Source organism: Coenobita brevimanus, chromosome 28 (assembly GCF_032717465.1).
Source record: "Coenobita brevimanus isolate Jiangsu-jjx chromosome 28, ASM3271746v2, whole genome shotgun sequence".
NCBI lineage: Eukaryota > Metazoa > Arthropoda > Malacostraca > Decapoda > Coenobitidae > Coenobita > Coenobita brevimanus.
The window spans coordinates 15,329,540-15,353,116 of record NC_136981.1 but is presented as its reverse complement, the minus strand read 5'-3'; the positions used below and the strand labels follow the sequence as shown (position 1 = coordinate 15,353,116).

Below are 23,577 nucleotides of genomic sequence, written 5' to 3'. Positions count from 1 at the left end.
ATAGAGGTGGAGGAATGCATGCAGACAGTTCAGAGGAGCAGGGACCATTGAAGTAGCGATAGAAATGAGATAAAGATGCAACAGTGCGACGAAAAGACAGAGGTTGAAGGCAGTCAGTAAGAGGAGGAGAGTTGATGAGACGAAAAACCTTTGATTCCATCCTATTGAGAAGAGCTGTATGTGGGGAGCCTTCCCACACATGAGAGTTGTACTCCACGCAGGTGCAGATAAAACCCCTGTATAGAGTCAACAATTGTGCAGGGGTAAAGAAGGAATGGAGTCGGCTTAGCACAACTAATCTTTTGGAAGCAGATTTTACAAGAGATGTAATATGATCTTTCCATGATAAGTCCCGAGTAAATAAAACCCCAAGCATGTTCAAGGATGATGCAGGATTAAGCTGAATATTATTAAACATTAGTGGGTATACCTGTGGAAGATTTTGTCGCATTGATAGGTGTAAGAACTGGGTCTTTGAGGCATTAAAAGCAACCAGATTATTTTTACTCCAGTCAGAGATATGAGCCAAGTCAGACATTAGGTGTGCCATAACCTCATCCCATGTTTGTAGAAGTAACTGCTGAGATGGACATTGTGGGAACTGACTGGAAAGATGAAGGGTGGAGTCATCAGCGTATGAGTGGATAGGGTTAGATGTACAGCTTAGAAAGTCATTGATGAATAAAAGGAAGACAGTTGGTGATAGGACAGAGCCCTCAGGAACACCACTGCTGATAGATCTAGGAGAAGAACGATGGCCGTCTACAACAGCGGCTATAGAACGACCAGAAAGGAAGCTAGCGATGAAAGAACAGATAGAAGGATAGAAACCATAAGAGGGTGGTTTGGAAATTAAATATTTATTCCAGACTCGATCGAAAGTCTTTGAGATGTCAAGTGCAATGGCAAAGCTTTCGCCGAAGTCCCGAAAGGAGGATGACCAGGAGTCTGAGAGGTAGGTGAGAAGATCACCAGTGGAGCATCCCTGACGAAATCCGTACTGACGATCAGAAAGAAGGTTGTAATAGGAAAGATGCCTTAAAATTTTTCTATTAAGAATTGACTCGAAGTCTTTTGAAATACAGGATGTTAAAGCAATTGGACGATAGTTACAGGGTTGGGAATGGTCACCCTTCTTTGGGACTGGCTGAATGAGAGCAAACTTACAGCAAGAAGGAAAGACACAAGTTGACAGACAAATGCAAAAGAGTTTGCCTAGGCAGGGTGTAACCACAGAAGCACAGTTCTTGAGAACAACAGGAGGGACTCCATCAGGCCCATATGTCTTGTTAGTATTGAGGCAGTGATGGCAGAAAATACATCAGGTGAAGAAATTTTAATGTCAGCCATGAGGAAGTCAGAGGGGGTAAGTGATGGAGGAACAGCACCGGAATTGTCTAAGGTGGAATTGGAGGAGAAAGTCTGTGCGAAGAGATCTGCTTTATCAGTAGAAGAAATAGCTACAGAGCCATCAGAGTAGAAAAGAGGAGGGAAGGATGATGTGAAGTTAGCAAGGTGCCAGAAGGAGCAGGAAGAATTGGAGTTGGAGAGTTGAGAGCATTTAGGACGGATGAAATTATTTTTAGCAGAGCGAAGAACAGACTTAGCCTGATTCTGGGCAGAAACATAAAAATGATGTGATTCAGGGATGGGTTGTATCCGGTACCTTTTATAGGCCCTCTCCCTGTTGTGGACAGCATTAGAACAAGTGTGATTAAATTAAGGCTTACTTGCGATAGACAAAGGATACGGGAAAGGAATGTATGCTTCCATGTCCGAGAGAATAACCTCCGTAATGCCCAAGGCACACTCAGATGGCTCCTGGCCATGGAAGCAATAATCATTCCAGGGAAAATCAATGAAGTACTGCCTGAGGGCCTCCCAGTCTTCAGCTCCAAAGTGCCACAGACGACGTATCTTTGGTGGGTCCACAGGCTGTACCGGAGTGATAGGACAGGTTAAGGTGATAAGGTTGTGATCAGAGGACCCCAACGGAGAGAAATGATTAACAGTGTAAGCAGAAGGATTACTTTTAAGGAAGAGGTCAAGTATGTTGAAGCTCTCTCCAAGGCGGTCTGGGATATGGGTAGGGTGCTGTACAAGCTGCTCTAGGTCATTAAGGATAGAAAAGATGTAAGCTTGTTCACCAGGTGGACAGTGAAAGGAGAGGGAGCCAAAGGTGGTGGTGAACATTGAAATCTCCTAGAATGGAGATTTCAGAGAAAGGAGAAATGGATAGAATATGTTCCATTGTAGAAGTAAGATAGTTAAAGAATTTTTGATAGTCAGTAGAATCAGGGGATAAGTAAACAGCACAGATATATTTAGTCAGAGAATGACAGGAAAGCCGAAGCCAGAATGTAGAGAATTCAGAAGAATCGAGTTCTGGTACACAAGAGCAAGATAAGTCGTTGCGTATATATACACAACATCCACCTTTGGCTTTGAAATAAGTATAGAGAAAGTAGGAGGATACAGAAATGGGATTGCTGTCAGTTGCCTCAAACAGCTGAGTCTCAGTTAGAAAGAGAAGGTGAGGTTTAGAGGAGGAGAGGTGGTGCTCAACAGAGAGAAAGTTAGAGGAAAGGCCGCGAATGTTGCAGAAATGAAGAAGTGAGTCAGACAGTGGTTCCAGGCAGCTCAAGTCGTCACCGGCAGAGGGGTGGAAGGTGGTGGCATTTATTGTCCCTCCCCCCCTGGGGACTTCGAGGCTGAGTGTTGAGTAGCCATGATTTTTTTTTTAATTTTGGAAAAGGAAGTGTAGTGTGTACTGTGCATGTAGTTGGCGTAGATAGAGAAATTTGTATTGGAGAGCATGCTGGCCTACTCTCTGTGTTACTGAGACACTGAAAAAGTTCAGCAAAGGGGGATGGTCAGGAACTAGTCCTGAGGACTAATGAAATGGGAGCTCCAGCTCTCCCTGTCATCAGCTTTCCATCCACCTCGGGAGTACTGCCCTGCTCGACCGGTGCTATAGTCTACTCCTGTAGTTTGGTGTGGACAGTTAGAGGAACTTGTAATGAAAAGCACGTTGGCCTTTTCTCTGTGTTACTGAAACACTGAAAAGGTTCATTGAAGGGGGATGGTCAGATGATAGTACCGAGGGCTGATAGAACGGTAAATCCAGCTCTCTCTGTCATCAGCTTTCCATACATTTGAGGGGTATGACCCCCTAATGATTCTTGTGCGAGTCAGCCCTCCCCCCCCCATAAAGAAAAAATAGGGTCTTATGATTTTTTTAGGGGGGTCAGTCCTTCCTAAGCTAATAAAAAATTCTCAGAAACAGTGAAAGAAGGGCTAGTCTGGCTTTGATGTCTCAATACATGTTGTACAATGGACTCTGACCCGTAAAGCGATATATGGGGACCATGATCGAACAATATTTCTTGAGGAGGAAAGCCCCCCTCTCAAAGATAAAAATGATCAAAAATAGGATAAAGTGAACATATAGATTTCAAAGAAAATTTGCATGCCTTTTGTAGAGTTTGGTATGCAGTTACGTGTTCTCTGTAAATGCAGAGAAAAAAATTTCATATCTACTTTACTGTAAGTTGTCTATTATAAAGTAAGGGAATTTGATAGCCTGAGAATGAAACTATGCCCCAACCCTGTTGACAAATTTTTCTAGTGAGAGACACTTATATCCCGTGGAAGAGGTTTAGGATTACTGCATCTGCTTAAGGGTCATTGGGATAGTCTGTTTTACCAAGTCACAATCTTCCCAGAAGATGTGACACACAACAATAGTATTAACATCCGGGTCTCCAATTTCAATGGAGGGTGAACAGGAACATAATGGATAATAAACTATGCCCAAGACTTTGACCGCTGGGAGAACTATTGCTCACACACGGGGATACTCACTGCTGTCTTTAACTCCAATAATAGGGCTTCTGCCATCCATTTTTTCATAACAATTTCTTTAAATCCAGTCCACCACATTGCTAGCGTTGTCACCCCAGGCTAATCTAAAACGTAATCTCGTCAGACTGTAAACTGAAGTTGCCCTATTCCTGCAGCCAAAAATTGAGGACAGGAATGTAGTCGAGCCGCTTGGTTATATCGGAGTCACTATGTGAAGGTGTTCCTCTCCAGCACCATCACCACAATAAATCTTTGCATATACTTCAGCAGCACCGATGTCTTGTTCATAAGGCATTTGTTCAGTTTTACGAAAAGTAAATTTCTAACCCAGCTAATTATTATCAAAGGTATATTGTTAGATTTTATTATCCGCTTCAGTATTAACTATCTTGGTTCCGAGGTGCTTCCCTGGTGTATCAGTGAAGATAAAAATATAAACAAAGGACCTTATGTCAAACTTAAGGTCAAGAAAGATTATGAATATGAGGCCCGACTGCTTCCCATCCTTCAGTTTCTTCACAGCATTATTCACATGTCAAGATCACTGATGGAAAGTATTAACAACAACAGCAAGGCAAATGAAGTGAGAATATTTACAATAAGAAGCCAAAAAATATCAATATTCAAGAATACATGCAAAAACGAGGAGGGGGGATATTTATTTGAAACTACAATGCTTCAGCCCGACATGCCAAATCAATAGAGCCATTCAAACTTGGAGACAGGCAAATAGTGAGCTAGATAGATAGATGGACAGACAGATATCCAAATTCACACTGAACCTGACAATACCAAATTCATATTCAGGTGCCAAATTAATACAAGCTTAGAAACTTACAGGTAAAATAAATGGAAATTACGCCGTAGAAGTCACCCAGGGAGAGGGGCCTGAGGGAGGGTCCATCGTTCGAATCCGCCTTGCTGCAGAAATCTGCATTGGCCACGGCACTGTAGAAGAGGTGATGTATTATCCCAAACTCCTTCAGTCCCGTCAATCTGCATTGGGGAACAAGGAAAATACTTTGATTTATGCCTAGCGACTGCATTGGAGTCATTAAATCTACTTTAACACGTTTCAATCTTTTCCTGACTCCAGTATCCTGAGCAGCTCAAATATCAAGGGTCATAGAAAAGATATTCCGAAATGTCCATTGTGTTACATTGGGGTAAATCCTTTGTTGTAAGCGTGCATAAAATCCAGAATAAGGAAAGAAAAAATAAGAATGGAGCAGAACTATCAACAACATATCCAGTGAAATGGGTCAGGCAGTAATTCAAATAACATTCATGTCTTCGGAGTCTTGGGTTCACCTAAAATAATCGTATTCTCTGTAATATTGCTAAATATAAGGCCTACATAATTCAGAGGCGGACACACCATTGTTAACACATAGGATCCAAAATATATTAGATGATGGGAAGTATCTCAACAAGTCACTAGGTCACTGACTGATCATTTACCGTAAGTAAAGGACTGGGAAGTATGCAAGTAAGAAAGGGACTGAGTTGTAATGTAACTATTTTCGCAGTCAACTTAATTATGATTTTTTTACACCAGAATTGGTGAAAATGGTCGAATGTCCGTGAAGGAGCTGCTTTATTGTCCATCAGAAAAATAGGTCAGGTGATTAGGATCACATGGCAAGATCAGCTTAACAGTTTTGACTGCTTTAGATGTAACTAGGTGGAAATGTTGAAGGTAAGGCAAGAATTAAGGGAGTCGATTATGATAACAATCATGGAGGAGTGAAGGCCACAAGGCAAAGTCAAATCTCAACAGGTGTGTTTCAGTTTAAACAAGTTAACTAACACAGTATTGATCTTATTTTTACCAAATGTGGTGCAAGGGTTGAATTTCAGCCAAGGGATTATTTTCTTAAGGCAGCTTTTAGCCGATTTAGGCCAAACCTGGAGGAAACGTTCTTGGAAAACTGTGTTAAAGGACTGGACATTCAGCACACCCAGTGAAAGAACAAGGTCAAAGGATTTGTCAAAGTTCAACCCATGTGTACAGTAGCATACTGTACTACTGTTTATATAATGTATATCACCATTTGTTGTTATTGCCTGCACTCTTTAAAAACATCCATTGGCTTCAGTCATGCTTTTAAAAGTGACATTAATATGCACACACACACACAAATATATATATATATATATATATATATATATATATATATATATATCATCATCATCCTTTGTATAATTCTAACGTACAGTATGCTGCATGTTTGATCACGATTCGCCTCGTGGCTTCCATAGTGACCAAGCTTCCGTGTTCTACCTCACTCCCCCCTTCTCCTCCCTTATATTAGAGTAAGTCGTTCTTTCTGTTGTTCAGAGCAGGAGTGTCAACTCTTCGTCCCCTATGGCTTCATTTGCGCGTCCTTCTTACAAGTTGTATCAAGCTCTGCCGGCCCCTATATAATGAGCTCAGTCTCTGCATTAATTGCCACTTAGATCTACTCCTCATTTTGTTCACATCTCTGTCCTCCCCTGTACAGTTGAGTGCTCATGAAGTCTCCAACCATCTAGCTGCTGTGTACTTTGAGTATAAGTGTTATTACATTTTTTTCTTGTACTGTATAGCATAAGGTGTTAATTCGTGGGCCTGGTGAGGTTTTTGTGATTCATGTGAAGTTTTTTATATCAGCCATTATTAATAATATTTTGTATCTGTAATAATATATCTTGCATTAACTGAGCATTATCCGGTTTTCTCATTTTATCAGGGCTGACATAGATTAATTTACTATTGCTAATTTCGTGTTAATAGAGGCTATTGCAGTTAACCATATATTTAACCTGTTTTTTTGCCATTACATTATCCTTATGAGTCTTGAATATTTAGTTGTTAGTTTGAGCATTAAACTTTAACTTGTAATTTTACCTAACTCTTTTGTTTTGAACCTGGAACTTCGCAGAACAGTAGTGATTTTAGTATTCTCACTTGAAGTGTTCATTATCTCTGTTCCGTAAAATAAATTTGGCGACCTCTTATCAGGATATTCAGGATATTATCATAAGGATATTGCTTGATATTTTGTGACTGTGATTTATTCATGATGTCTACTATTACTACGCTTGATGAAGAAAAAGATTTTTTTGTCAAATGTGCAAACAGTGTGTGATGAAGAAAACAGTACAAAGAATGAACATAAGCTTGTGCTCAACAATTGGGAATTGCTGTTCGCTCTCATCATTCTAAAGATCAAATTGTTGGCATGATTAATAAAAGCTTGTTTGATGTAACTTCTCCAGATGAGCAAACGCAGATTGAAATAGCTAAGTTACAGCTAGCCCTGCAGGAGGCTTGTGCTAAGGAGGCTGAGTTTCAGGCAAATGCTAAGAAGGCTGAGTTTCAGGCTCGTGCTAAGAAGGCTGAGTTTCAGGCACAAGTTGAACTTCCTAGGATTCAGGCAGACCATGAGTATCGCATGAAACAAGGTGGAACTGGATCATCTAGCTCTGATGATTTTGATGTGGCTAAAAATGTTAAACTTGTCCCTCCTTTTTAATGAATCTGATTTAACAAAATATTTTCAGTTGTTTGAGAGGGTAGGTACAGGTTTTAATTGGCCCAAAAAGTATTGGCCAGTACTCCTTCAAACTGTTCTCACCGGTAAAGCTCAAGTAACTTATGCATCTTTGCCTCAGGATCAATCTGATAATTATGATGTAGTTAAGAGATTGATTCTTAAGGCCTATGAGCTTGGTCCTGAAGCCGTAAAATTTAGAACAACTTATAAGCAAGATAAGCAATCCCATGTTGAGTATGCGAAAATCAAAGAAGATCTGTTAGAGCAGTGGTTAAATTCTAAGAATGTGGATTCTGATTTTGATAAATTTAAGCAGATGATTTTGCTGGAGGACTTCAATAGGTTTATTAATAAAGATGTAAGCGTATATCTTGATGAGAAAAGAATAGATAATTTGTCTGATGCTGCAGTTTTAGCTGATGAATATGTTCTCACTCACAAGAGATATTCTAAAGAGAAAAGGAAAGCTGAGAGTGAGTACGTGCCTCTACTCAGAGTACAGGTGACAGGAAAGAGAATAAAGATGATATTTCTCAGGAAGTAAATACCAGCTTCATCTCTAGATTTCAAAAAAGTAAATGTACTTATTGTAGTAAGCTTGGTCATACCACGGAGAAATGTTTCAGGAGACAGTGTGATGTGAACAAAAAGGAGTCTTTAAATATTCAGTCAATTGGTCTAGTGTCCAATCTTGAGAGTTAACAGAATTCTTTAACCGAGTTAACTGAACCTGCTTTGAGGGGTAAATTAAATTCTCATGATGAAGCTCCTCTTTTGAGCAGTAACGTGGGTGACACTCTCAAGAGTTCATGTGCTAATTTCCTGTCTGATGGTTTTGTCAGTCCTCTGGACAGTAATAACAGGAAATCAGTTAAAAAATATCGTGATACAGGTGCTTCCCAATCCCTTATGCTGACCAGTGTTCTAGGCTCTAATGTTAATTCCTCTGATGAAACTGTAATCTTACAAGGTGTAGGGAAAAATTACTTCTCTGTCCCTCTGTGCAGAGTGAATTTAGAGTCTGGATTTGTTAATGGTTCCATTATGGTTGGGTTGGTTGAGATACTCCCAATGTCAGGTGTAACTTTCTTACTTGGAAATGATATTGGTGGAAGTCAAGTGTGTCCAGTTCCTTAGTTGTCTAGTGAGCCAGTGGCTGCGACCCAGGATTGTGATGTCCCTGATGTGTTCTCTGCATGTGCTGTCACTAGGGCTAAGTCTAAAGTTACTGGTGACTTAGAGGATAATGATGATGATGATGTTATCCTAGCTGACACTTTTCTTGCTAATTTGGACCACTCACCAGATGAGGCAGTACCCCGTAGTGTTGATAATTTGTCTCGTCAAGAGTTGGTTGAGTTGCAGGTTGCTGACCCTGAGTTGAAAGGTCTAGCTAACTCTGCTTGCTGTGAGGAAGAGTCAGCTGGTGCTTCTACTTGTTATTATATAAAGTCAGGAGTACTTATGAGGAAGTGGAGACCCCCAACAGCATCAGCCGACTGTGAATGGGAGGTTGTACATCAAGTTGTCATCCCTCGTGTTTGTAGGCAGGATATCATTAGAGTGGCTCATGATTCCAGTTTGGCAGGACACCTTGGAGTGAGGAAGACTGTGGCACGCATTTTGAAACACTTCTACTGGCCAGGTATCTTCAGAGATGTTTCCTGGTATTGTAAGTCTTGTCACACCTGTCAAGTTGTGGGGAAGTGTAATCAGACCGAAAAGGTTGCACCTCTAGTTCCCATTCCTCCTTTTGAGGCGCCATTCACCCGTGTGTTGGTGGATATTGTGGGCCCTCTTCCTAAGACTTCTTCAGGATTTTCTTATGTGTAGACCCTGATTGATATGGCTACTCGTTATCCTGAAGCCATTCCACTTAGAAATATCTCAGCAAAGAACGTGGTTAAGGAAATGCTGGGGTTCTTCACCAAGTTTGGTCTGCCCAAAGAGGTACAGCCAGACCAGGGAAGTAATTTCATGTCAAATGTTTTCAAGCAGTCTCTGAAAGAGTTGGGCATCTCCCAGATCACGTCTTCAGCTTACCATCCCCAGACCCAAGGAGCGTTGGAGAGATATCATCAAACACTCAAATCGATGCTCAGGAAATACGGTTTGGAACATCAGAAAGACTGGGATAAAGGTCTTCCATTCGTTGTATTTGCCGCAAGAGAATCTCCAAATGAATCACTGGGCTTCTCACCCTTTGAACTACTGTTTGGCCTGAAGTAAGAGGACCCCTTAAGCTACTCAAGGAATGCTGGCTGTCGGAGGAAGATGACGTCAACCTGCTGGAGTATGTAATGAAGTTCAAAGAACGGCTGTCCACTGCTTTACAGCTGGCGACAGAGAATTTAGGAGCTGCTCAGGAGAAGATGAAGACTTGGTATGATAAGAAGTCCAGGTTACGTCATTTTCAGCCAGGAGATCAGGTTTTGATTCTGCTACCGGTGCATGGACAGCCTCTTCAAGCCAAGTTTAGTGGTCCTTATTTCATGGAGAAGAAACTCAGTGATGTCAACTATGTCATCGCCACACCAGATCGTAGAAAGAACAAGCAACTTTGTCACATCAACATGCTAAAGTTATATCACAGGCGGGACAAAAATAACCCAGTCTGCACTGTAGCTGTTCCACCCGAGTCTGCAAGTGAAGTTCTCCCATGCAGCATGAGCCTGAGTGATAGTTTGGGGAAGAATCCTGATATCATGAATGATCTCCAGACTAAGCTTTCTCATCTACCTCCCGAGGAAAGGCAGGAGTTTTCGGCATTACTGCAGGAGTACCCGCAAGTGTTCCATGCCACTCCATGAGGAACCACTGTGTTGATGCATGATGTCGATGTTGGAGACGCAAAGCCAATTAAACTGCCTCCTTACCGTGTGAACCCAGTGAAAGTTCCTCTCATCCAGAAGGAGCTTGGCTACCTGTTGGACCACAAGATGATTGAGCCCTGTCAGAGCGAGTGGAGTTCTCCTGTCACTCTAGTCCCTAAGCCAGGTGGGTCACAGCGGCTTTGCATCGACTACAGACGTGTTAATCAGATAACCAAAACAGACACTTACCCTCTCCCTCGTGTGGAAGATTGCATAGATAAGATCGGAAAGGCTAGGTACATAAGTAAGTTTGATTTGTTAAAGGGATACTGGCAAGTACCTATGACTAAACGTGCTAGGGAGATCTCATGTTTTGTAACACTAAGAAAGACTTTTGCATGTTCTGTAATGCCATATGGTATGAAGAATGCACCAGCCACATTTCAGAAGCTCATGAATGTTGTAACAGAGGGTTTGGCAGGGTGTGTTGTTTATATTGATGATATATTAATCTTCAGTGACAACTGGAAAGATCACCTATGCCATGTCAGTAAATTTCTTGAGCGTTTGGTTCAGGCTAATCTTGTAGCTAATTTATCAAAGTGTGAGTTTGGTCAAGCTGAAGTTCAGTACCTTGGGTACGTAATTGGGGATGGACATGTTGCACCAGCAGCAGCTAAGGTTCAGGTTATAAGTGATCTTCCCAGACCTAAAAGTAGGAAAGAGCTACAAAGATTTTTGGGAATGGTAGGTTATTACAGGAGATTTCTTCTTAACTTTTCAATTCTTGTATCACCACTTACAGACCTACTAAAAAAGGGAGTTAAATTTGTCTGGACCGATAACTGTGAATCCTCTTTAAAGCTATCCTATTAAGTCAGCCAGTGCTCGCTACTCCAAATTTTGCTAAGCCTTTTAAGATGGCTGTTGACGCAAGTGATACAGGAGCTGGGGCTGTTTTGCTGCAAGAGGATGATCAGGGTATTGAACACCCTGTATCTTATTACAGTAAGAAGTTCACTCCACCTCAAAAGAACTACTCAACTATTGAGAAAGAGCTTTTGGCCTTGATTTTGGGTTTACAGCATTTTTCATTTTATTTGTGTTCTGGTTTTGACCCCATAGTCATTTATACTGATCATAACCCACTGAAATTCCTTAGTAAGTTTAAAGATAAAAATCAGAGATTGACAAGATGGAGTCTACTTCTTCAGGAGTATTCATTAGACATACAACATGTTAAGGGGAAAGAAAATGTTATTGCAGATTGCTTATCTAGACTTTAGACAGATTGTTTTAAAGTAAGAAATTTCCTTTGTAAATTTCTTTTTTTTTTTTTTTTTTTGTGGGGAGGTGTTACATAGCCTATGATTTCATCATCCTTTGTATAATTCTAACGTACAGTATGCTGCATGTTTGATCACGATTCGCCTCGTGGCTTCCATAGTGACCAAGCTTCCGTGTTCTACCTCACTCCCCCCTTCTCCTCCCTTATAGTAAAGTCGTTCTTTCTGTTGTTCAGAGCAGGAGTGTCAACTCTTCGTCCCCTATGGCTTCATTTGCGCATCCTTCTTACAAGTTGTATCAAGCTCTGCCAGCCCCTATATATTGAGCTCAGTCTCTGCATTAATTGCCACTTAGATCTACTCCTCGTTTTGTTCACATCTCTGTCCTCCCCTGTACAGTTGAGTGCTCAGGAAGTCTCCAACCATCTAGCTGCTGTGTAATTTGAGTATAAGTGTTATTACATTTTTTTTCTTGTACTGTATAGCATAAGATGTTAATTCGTGGGCCTGGTGAGGTTTTTGTGATTCATGTGGAGTTTTTTTATGTCAGCCATTATTAATAATATTTTGTATCTGTAGTAATATATCTTGCATTGACTGAGCATTATCCGGTTTTCTCATTTTTATCAGGGCTGACTTAGATAAATTTACTCTTGCTAATTTCGTGTTAATAGAGGCTATTGCAGTTAACCATATATTTAACCTGTTTTTTTTGCCATTACATTATCCTTATGAGTCCTGAATGTTTAGTTGTTAGTTTGAGCATTAAACTTTAACTTGTAATTTTACCTAACTCTTTTGTTTTGAACCTGGAACTTTGCGGGACAGTAGTGATTTTAGTATTCTCACTTGAAGTGTTCATTATCTCTCTCTGTTCCGTAACAATATATATATATATATATATATATATATATATATATATATATATATATATATATATATATATATATATATATATATATACACATATATATATATATATATATATATATATATATATATATATATATATATATATATATTAGGGTTATTACTTTTTTTTTCCAATCAAAAGGTAGCCTGCATCATAAATTGATGAACTTTTGTTTAAAAACAAGGAAAAAAGCCCTTACTCCTCTCAGTTAAAAAAAAAAAAAAAAAAAAAAAGGTCACCCCAAATCAAAAAATGGATTACCATATATTTACCATTACCACACTCAAGTTTTATCACACTCTTAATCCTTATATAGATTTTTATAACTTTATAGACTTACACAGAAGATTTTAGAATTGTTTAGAACTTTCTAGAACAGTTTGCAATGATCTGGTATGATTTAACATTGTTTAGAACATTCTAGAATAATCTAAATATTATAACACGGGACGCAGTTTTCGACATCTAACAGTTATCTCCGCAGTTTGCAGGTAAAGAGTCAGCAAAATAATTGCTTAGTGTGTTACTGTTATATATATAAAATATTTTTGTTTTTCAGATAAGCATAATGTCGCAAAAAAGAAGTGATAATATCGTACAGAAGAACAAGGATGTCTGGACCAATAATTTGGTGCGGTTCCAGCACTCACATAGAAGACGAGGAATTGCGCCTTTAGAAGAGTCTTCATTAGAAGAAAAATGCAGAATGCCAAACCAAGTGCAAGTTGTTGGACGTTACCAGTTTCTTGGAGCAAAAATCAAAGTCAGAAAAGAACGAATAGTCGAAAATTCCAAAGAAGCTACTAAATTCTATCTATCTATTGCCAGGCACCTCAATCCCGTACGGGGTGGCCACAAACAAATTGCCTCCACGTCGCCCTGTCCCCCGCCATTTCACTGCCCTGGTCCCAACTCACACCCCCCCTCTCTCATATACCTCTCCACTCCATCCCTCCATCTCATCCTCGGCCTCCCCCTCCTCTCCCCCCCTCCACCTCACTCACATACACTCTCCTCGTCAGTCTCTCATCCTCCATCCTCTCCACATGGCCAAACCACCTCAGTGTGTTCCTCCTAAAGCTTCCTATCACATCCAGATCCACACCACAATGCTCCTTTATAAAAAAAAAATTATGGGAGAATAAATTGAACTTTCCACATGAGTCAGATCAAGCAATACGAGCAGAGCTTGACAAGATGCTAAAATCTTACGATGAATGTGTCATGGGGGGAAAATATGATGTCCTAGATAAAGTTTTTGATATCACAAAAGTAAATGGTCAGTGGTTATCCACTGAAGAAAAACAACTCTACCACCTACAAGCGCAAAGCAAAGGAGAAGTGGGGTACTCAACAGGTCAGGTTGCAAATAAGAAAAACACTCACCCTTCAAAAAGACGAAATTGCCTGATGAACATATATTACCATCAATATCATATAATCTTTCATCTAGTGGTAGTTGCACTGAATCTGATGACAGTGCATTTAACCCGCGCCGTCCCGGCGACGTGAATTAACGTCCGCACATGATGTGTACTCATGTCCCAGCGACGTGAATTAACACGGCAACATTGCAAGTTGCATAATTTTCACATTTTTCAAAATTCGCGCCTGATTTTTGTTTTGCCCGCCTACGCAAGCCTCACTACTCGCCACCAGGCAGATAATCCCCTAGACCCAGATTAATCCCACCTGACCCTGTGATCGTCCACTTACCTGTCAGCAGTCACCCAGGTCAGACATGGCACGTCGTGGGCTGTCAGACGAGGAGATACAAGTCGCCCTGGATACCTTTACAGGGGATAGTGATTCCCCACTGGACGACAACACCCTCAATCTCCATTACGTGCAGCCTGAGGAGGTTACCAGCAGCAGTGATGAGGAGGTCCCTTCCCCATGGAAGGTCAAATATATAACATATAGGAGGGCAGGGGATGGCCAGCCTGCACCATGTGCTACATCTAGGCAGCAACACATACCATCAGATGAGGACGAGGACGAGGACGAGGACGAGGACGAGGAAACAGTACATGGTGGCGTATTTTCCTGGCTGGGGAAGGAAAACATATCGCCACGTGGGACTGGGGCAGACGTCACTTCACGACTGTTCCACAGGTATGTTCCTTCTATAAGTTCTGTGGCAGGAAGTAATGGTGTGGGGATGGTTAGGGCAGCAGAAAGTGAAAGTGTTGGGGCGGGAGAGCGCAGACAGATTCGTTAAAGCGAGAGTAGTGTGGGGGAGGCAACACGTCCACGTGGTGTTCGTGTTAGGCGTGGTGTGAGTTAGCAGAAAGTGAAAGCACTTATCTAACATGTAAAGGGGTAATATGTTATTTTGGAAGTATTATAAAAGGTGAATAATTAGATTTTGAGTTGAAAAAATAATGACGGTACCTGAAGTCACGTGGTAGCGCTATTGCTATGCTCATTCTTTTCGTAAAGCATGTACATCTATAAAAGCAATTGTATAACATGTTAAAGGGTAATATGTTATATTAGAAGTAACATCGCAACTGTTCCACAGGTATGGTCCTCCTTTACACCCTGGGGCAGGACCTAGTGGTGTGGGAAGGGTTACGCCAGGAGAAACCGGAAGTGGGGGGTCGGAAGAGCGAGGACAGGTGTGATGTAGGGAGAGTCTTGTGGGAGCGGCAACACATTCACGTGCTCTTTTTGTGCGGCATGGAGGGGAGGAGCAGCCGCTCCCTAGCACTTCATTCGACCCTCTGCATTCCCTTACTTCCTCTCCACAGCCCCAGGAAGTGGAGAAAGGAAGGAAAGGGAAAAGGAAAGGGGAGAGGTAAGAGGAGTGTGAGTGGGGAAAGGGAAAAGGAAAGGGGAGAGGTAAGAGGAGTGTGCGTGTGGAAAGGGACCTCTCTGCACCTCCCCAACCTCCACCACCACCATCCCCTCTCCACCCTGAGGAACACAACGATGGGCATGTGGCTGGGGACGAAAGTGTCACGTGGAACTGGGTAGATGGAAGCGACTTCACTCCCATCATTCACCCATTTACAGAGGAGTGGCGGTCTGGCTGCACTGCTCCCGGCATCAACGCTAGCTCCACGAGACTAGATTTTTTCCAACTTTACTTCGGGGAGCCGTTTGTTCAACAAATTCTTGAACAAACAAATCTGTTCGCAGGGAGCCAGCGCCGTGAGAGTGAGCTTCAGGGCACAACCAGCAGGCACACCCAGCAGTACGATTATCCAGTAAGCCTAGGTGAGATGTTCGTGTTCCTTGCCCTGGTGCTTTTGATGGGTATTATAAAAAAAAATCAAATTCCAGCCTATTGGACGACTGATCCTATGACCCTAACCCCCTTTTTTGGGCAAGTGATGGGTAGGAATTGCTTCCAACAAATTCTCAGCCGCCTCCACTTTTTTGATGCTGACAATCCAGCAAATGCTAATAATACTGATAAAATGAGGAGAATTAGGCTTGTTTTTGATCACCTACAGGAAATGTTCTGCTCCTCATTTTATCCTTACAGAGACCTCGTCATAGATGAGAGTCTCGTGCTGTGGAGAGGCAGTATTGCCTTTCGCCAGTATATACCCACCAAAAGACACCGTTTCGGGTTCAAGATCTTTGTTATGTGTGATTGTAAGACTGGTTATGTGCAGGACATGGTCCTGTACACGGGCGCACAGACAGACATAACAGAAGATCGTAGCATCGGACTCTCAGGGGCTGTGGTCAAGACAATGATAAAGGATTACCTTCATCGTGGTCATGTCCTCCATCTGGATAACTGGTACACTAGTCCTCTTCTTGCTAGGTTCCTCCACCTACACGACACCAGAGTCTGAGGGACAGTGAAAAGAAATCGACAGCATATGGTCAAGTTGGGGAAAAAGCTGGTCAGGAATGAGGTGGTGTTCTTTCAAGCGAACATCATTCTTGCCACCCTGTGATATCATAACAGAGAAGTGTTCCTCCTCTGTACTGTCCACTGTCCCCTCATGCACCGTACAGACTCCGTCGATCACCATAGTGAGAGGAGGCGCCACATCTGGAAACCTGAGTCGGTACTGGACTACAACATCAACATGAGGCTCGTGGATCAGTCAGACTCAATGATTTCCAGTGTGGATTGTGCCAGGACCACGATGAAGTGGTATAAGAAGGTCTTCTTCCACCTGCTGGACATCAAGGTCCTCAATGTACATTACCTCCACGCAATGACAACCAGAGTGACGGAAACATTTGAGGGGTTTGTCAGAGAGCTCGCCCGTGAGATTTTCGCAAGGTATGCAGAGGACAGGCATACCCGCAGACCACGGCCACCTGCAGCCCGCCGAAATCCCCTACGGCTAACAAGCAGCCACTACCCCAGTACAATTCCTCCCCAAGGCAACAGGCCCTAACCCCCAGCGGAGATGCCAACTGTGCCGACACACTACAGTACGACCTACCCAGGTCAGAAGAGACACTAGGTACGAGTGTGTAGAGTGCAACGTTGCTCTCTGCCTGCAACCATGCTTCCATGAGTATCATAATAACAGGCACTATTGAAAGTGTGTGTAGTGTGGTAAGGCCTGTACATACGCGATAAAGTGTCGCTCAGTATCATAATAGTGCCATGTTATCTTATGTGATACTAATCATAGGAGATGTATAATTATTGTAAAGTTAGTATGTAAGTTGAAAAATAGTCTAAGTTGAAAGACGCAGAACATACAGTCAGAAGGTAAATAAGCGCTAGGAAGAATTCTGTTCACGGTGTAAGAGGAGTGGGAAATTCCCCAAGGGCTCTAAATTTAGCCACCAATTATGGGATAAGCTGTCTCCCAGTGTACCACCATCCCACCTCACTAACTTTCTCTCTCTCTCTCTCTCTCTCTCTCTTTATATCATATTTATATATATATATATATATATATATATATATGTGTATATACATATATATATATATATCTATATACACATTAGGATAAGGCTCACTGTAAATCGTGTACTACTGTGAAAGGAAATGTCTAACATGGAAAAGGCCAGAATGTAATGTGAGAAGTACTATAAAGGGGGAGAAAATAAATTCAGAGGTGAAAAAATAATGGCATAATATGATTTACCTACGTAAAATAGCGCTACTTCTATGCTAATTCTTTTCATAAAGCATGTACTTCTGTAAAAGCAATTGTCTAACATGTAAATGGGCAATATGTTATGTTATAAGTAATCAAAAAGGTGAAAAAATTGAATCTGAGTCGAAAAAAGCATGAAAGACCAAGTTGTCACTTGGTAAATAAGCGCTATTCTTATGCTAATTCTTTTCGTAAAGCAAGTACATCTATAAAATTAATTGTATAATATGTAATTGGGTTATAAATTATGTTGTAAGTAATCTAAAAGGTGAAAAAATAGAATCTGAGTTGAAAAAAGCATGAAATAAAATGATCTCACTTGGTAAATAAGCGCTACTTTTATGCTGATTCTTGTCATAATGCCTCAAAATATGTACAAACAATTATGTAAAGTTGAAAATGATATGATGTTATTGTGGAAGTAATATGGAACATGAAAAAATACAATAGCTGATGAAATAACGATGTTTGTTATCCATCGGTGACATAATCGACCGATTTCGCGAGGGTCGCACAATGGTCTATCTATCTATCTATTGCCAGACGCCTCAATCCCATTTGGGGTGGCCACAAACAAATTGCCTCCAAGTCGCCCTGTCACCCGCCATTTCACTGCCCTGCTCCCAACTCACACCCCCCTCTCTCATATACCACTCCACCCCATCCCTCCATCTCATCCTCGGCCTCCCCCTCCCTCTTCCCCCCTCCACCTCACTCACATACACTCTCTTCGTCAGTCTTTCACTCTCCATCCTCTCCACATGGCCAAACCACCTCAGTGTGTTCCTCATAACGCTTCCTATCACATCCACATCCACACCACAACGCTCCTTTATATCCTCATTCGTCAGCCTGTCTCTCCACGTGACTCCACAGGCTCCTCTTAAATAACTCATTTCAACTGCTCTCACTCTTGACTTGTGTCCTTCCAACAATGTCCAAGCTTCACTTCCGTACGTTAGAGTTGGTATCACAATACTGTCATGTAGTAACTTTTTCACTTCCATGCTCACTTCCCTGTTTCTTATCACTGCTTTCAAAGAACCAGCAACCTTTCTTCCCTGCTGTACCCTTTCAAGCACTTCACCCTCCAAACCTCCATCCTTACTCATTACACTACCCAAATACTTAAACGTACTCACATTTTCCAATTCCTCACCATCCAACCTCGCTGTACATTCACTAACTTCACCTTTCTCAAAGATCATCACTTTACTCTTCCCTACATTCACCTTTAGGTTCCGTTTCTTACACACTCTTCCAAACTCATCCACAAAGCCTTGCAGCTCCCCTTCGTCTTCACTCAACAACACAGTATCATCTGCAAACAACAGTACAGGGAGTTTCCAAACACTATCCTCTCTCACCACGGCCACTCCAACATCCACTGCCCTACCTTGTGCCTCTATTATTACCCCATCCATGTACAGATTGAACAACCATGGAGACATGACACATCCCTGTTTCAAACCAACTTTCAAAGAGAAAAATTCACTTAGTTCACCATCCACACGCACTGCAGCCTTCGCACCATCGTACATACTCTTCACAGCATTCAACAACTTCCCATCTACTCCATATATTCTTAACACTTTCCACAATCCTTGTCTATCCACCCTGTCATATGCTTTCTCCAAATCCATGAAAGCTGCATACAACTTCTTTCCCTTCTCTAGAAACTTTTCCACTAAAGATCTAAGAATGAATATCTGATCTACACAACCTCTTCCCTTCCTAAAGCCTCCCTGTTCTTCTCCAACTAATTTCTCTGTTCTTTCTCTAACTCTGTTTGTAAGTAACCTACCATACACTTTTCCTATTATACTAAGAAGACAAATGCCCCTATGATTACCACACACTTCTTTTTCCCCTTTTCCTTTGTACAAGGGAATAATTATACTTGACTTCCAATCCTCCGGGACTCTACCTTCCTCCCAGGCCAATCTGCACATCTTCCACCTCCATTCTACTACTATCTCTCCCCCATGCTTCAGCATTTCACCACAAACTCCATCAATTCCTGGGGCTTTCCCCGATTTAACTTTCTTCATTGCTTCCACAACTTCTATCCTACTGATTTCTTCCTGTCTTCTCACCTCCCTCCTTCTCCCAGTCATTCCCCAGCCACTTATACTCGCATTACTTCCATCCTCTACATTCAACAATTCCTTAAAGTGTTCTCTCCATCTGCTCACTTTTTCTCCCTTCTCCACTAGTAATCAACCATTTTTATCTTTCACTCCCCTGCTAACTTCACTTCCACCCTGTCTTACTCTTTTCACTTCTCTCCAGAACATTTTCTTACAGTCCCTCCACTTTACACTCCAATTCCTTCCAAATTAATCATCCACTCTCTTCTAAGTCTCTCTTACTAATCTTTTCACCTCTCTCTTTCTTTCCACATATAATTCTCTCTTCCGCCTCTCAACTTCTTCCACGCCCCTATTTCTCATCCATTCATTGTATGCTTTCTTCTTTTGTGCCACAGCCTGTTTCCCCCCTTTAGTCCACCACGCTGTTCCTTGCACCCCCCTCCGTCTTCTCTTCCTTCCACACACCACATCACATGTTGCACATATTTCTTCTGTAAATATCTTACACACACCTTCCACGTCTCCCATCTGCTCCAATTCATATTTGCCCAATCGTTCCTCCACTTCTCTCTTATACTCTGCCTTTTTCTCATCCTCTTGTAACCTCTCCACTCTCCTTGCAACTACTCCTTCCTCTCGTCTTTCCCTTCTTCTATTCCTCCATCTTACTTGCGTCCTAATTCTGGCCACCACCAAGTAGTGGTCAGAAAGTCCACTCCCCCAACCTCTATACACTCTTGCATCCTTTAACACATCTTCGCATCCTTTCATCCACACACACATAATCAATCATTGCCTTCCTTTCATTCAGTTCACCACCCACCCTTCTCATCACTCGCCATGTATACCTGTGGATCATTTTATGCCTGAAGAGGGTATTGGCTCTCACCAACCTCCTCCCAGCACAAATGTCCACTAACGCACTCCCATTCTCATCTATCTCAGCAGGCACACCCCACTCACCAACTATTCCATCCACCTTCACATTACCAACTTTACCATTCATATCACCAATCAAAAACACTCTCTCATTCCTTCCAAACTTTTCCATGCACACTTCCACATTTGTCCAGAACTCTTCTCTCACTCTTCTAGCACGATCTTGCGTTGGCGCATACACACACACAATCGCCCACATTTGTATTCCAACTTTCAACTTTACCCACACAATCCTTGACCCAACTGATCCATACTGTCTTATGCTCTTCTTCCATCTTTTACTCACAACTATACATACTCCTTCCTTTGCCCTCTCATTCTCATCTACTCCTGCACATATACCCCATCCATACTCCCATTCTCTCACACTTTCTTCTCTCCATTTTGTTTCAGTTATTCCACATACATCCACTTTCGCACCCTCAAGCACCTGGACAATCTCTCTCTCTTTCACCTCATCATTCGCTCCCCTTACATTCCATGTACTCATTACCAAGTCCTTTGTCCGGTCCTGGGTCGTCATCGTTTGGTCAGTCTTTGTCCGAGGCTTCTTGTTTGTTTTTTCAGTTAGTTGTTTTCCGGGGAGGGGCACCAACCCTCCGCCAACCCTTTTAGTCGCCTTTTATGACATGCAGGGATACTGGGGGAGTATTCTTGAAAATCCCCCTACCCCCAGGGGGGTACATACCTTTTTTCTCATTTTTTTCTGTATAAAACCTAATATACTTCTGGTATACATATTTCCAACATATGAATACATGATAATAAACGTATACTGGATCAGTTCAGAGTACCCGTGCCACCATAGAAAACGTACGGCGAAAAGACTACTCATAGAGCATGGCAGTACCTGTCAAACTTATGTGCTCCAGGTAAGCCATTTCTGGACCCAAGGGACACCTTTCTTTGTGATTTTCCTTAGTTTTTGACCAAAAGCAAATGTTAGAGCAAAAAAAAAAAAAAAATGGTCCAAAAAAGCCAGGTCTGGGGAGGACCAAAGCTCAGAAAACATCAGGATTGGGCGGGTTAAAGAGGAAGATGAGACTTATCAATCATCCAAAAACCAGAAAACACAACAGAAGTAAAGTTGCAACTAACTTGGTGACATCCGCTGCAGTATCGACAAATAAAGCTGGTAAAATATGCAAACAATTGGCACATGATGGTATTGATATTCCAGCTCCAAGTCAAGCAGCAATTTACCGGTCAATATACAAAGAGGCTGCTACACTGAAGGAGGAAATGCTTGAAAAGTTACAGTTAGAAACATAGTCTTTACATTTTGGTGGAAAGCGGATTGATGAAAATGAGTAAAAATGAGAGATGGCAAGGCTGAAACTATAGCAAAGGAATTGCAAAAGTTATTCATGAATACAATTTATGGCATGCAATAAAAAAAGATCACTGCTGATACAACTAGCTTCAACACTGGGAAAAAGAGTGGAGTTGTTGTCAGACTACAACAAATGTTCTCGGAAAAGAGTTTCGACAAACAACAAGATATTGGTTGTCAGCATCACATGCTGGACAGGATTCTTCGTTTGGTGATGGACGAAGAACTTGACGCTAACACCAATTCTCCAAACATCAAATATCCATTTGTGTCTCAAGTAATAAAGAATTATGAAAAACTAAAATCACAGTTTGTTAACCCCTACACCGCGGGGTTGTTTTTGCACTCCTTGCGTGTCCCGCGAGGATATTCGCGCTCCTACTGACTTTTTAAAAATATTTGCCAAAAATCAGTTATTAGATCTAGAATATTATTATTAAATATGCATATGGCACATACCTTCAGCTTTCTCCTGGGATGTTTGTTGAGCCTTCGTCGAGTACCTTAGGACTCGTGGAGACTTCTGAAGTTGGGCAACGAAGTCTCCACTTTACACTTCCCGACACCCCGTAATATGATTACCACAGCCTGATATTATCACTAGAAACACTATTCAACGATTTTCAAATAGTTTGGAATCCATACTCCAAAAATAAAAAACACTGTGAAAGCAATGAAAATTACGTGCGCGTACTAGCTTCCCACTTGCTCTCCTTCCCCGCTGGTATTCTGTCATTTATTATTCATAAAAACACTTACACTTTATATTCCTATTACTTTATAACACTTATATATATCTGTAGTCTTTATCCATAAGTCTCCTTCAGTAACAGTTTATTGTCCCTGTAGGCATTCAATTTCTCTTTCAGTAAAATACGTAGAGAGCCAAGGTTTCACTTTCACTGTCATAACTTGAAGTATTTGTACTCATATTCTTATATTACTAATTATTTACATTTCTATTTACATTTTCTATTGTATTTTCAATATTTAAACTTCTATTTTACTTACACTATTTTATGCACTGTCACTTGCAGTAACTTATAAATCTATATTACACTGTTCAATCATATTTATATCCATTGCTTTCACTTGCTATTTACACATTTTTTACACATTATTTACACATTATTTACATTTTCCACTTGCACTTTCAGAACTGCTTCAGGCTGTGGTAATCAAAGGAGCAGGTAAAGCAGAGGAGAACCTGGCACTCAGCACACTGCCAAGAGGTGCGTTTGTGCTCAGGTGTGCATCTGGTGGTATGTGCACACACCTGGCACCTGCGAATTGCAGCCTTCCTCTTCGTTGTGGCAGGCATTTGCACCAGTCTGTGCCGATCCATGTATGCTCTCTGCTCAAGTCTGTCAGGAAGTCTAACAGAATGGCACCTTGGAGCTGCTGCTGTCACCCTACCATATCTCTCAAGCAGCTGCTGAACACAAGTCCTGGCGAACAACCTCAGGGAGAAGGACTTGGGAGGCTTTACCTTCATCTTTGTACAGGATGAAGGCGTTCAGCATCGTCATGTCAATGAGATGCAGAAAAACTTTCCAGTACCACCTAGTATTCTTCCTGAGGCAGTCGAGATCTCCAATCATCATGTCGGACTTGTCCACCAGCCGCATGTTGATACTATAGTCGATGACAGCATCAGGTTCCCTCACAGGTTCGCCTGTCCTACGGTCGACCTTCCCACTGTCTTTCAGT

At 41.7% G+C, this 23,577-nt stretch overlaps 1 protein-coding gene across 1 annotated transcript in view; it reads right to left on the bottom strand.

The window, feature by feature from the left end:
• The window catches only part of LOC145394745 (glutamate receptor 1-like), a 206,702-nt gene that overhangs the window by 6,423 nt on the left and 176,702 nt on the right, over nucleotides 1-23,577 (bottom strand). Inside the window, exon 10 of the mRNA XM_080268524.1 lies at nucleotides 4,703-4,860. Coding sequence (XP_080124650.1) covers nucleotides 4,703-4,860 — 158 coding nt within the window. The remainder of the gene's footprint in view (nucleotides 1-4,702; nucleotides 4,861-23,577) is intronic.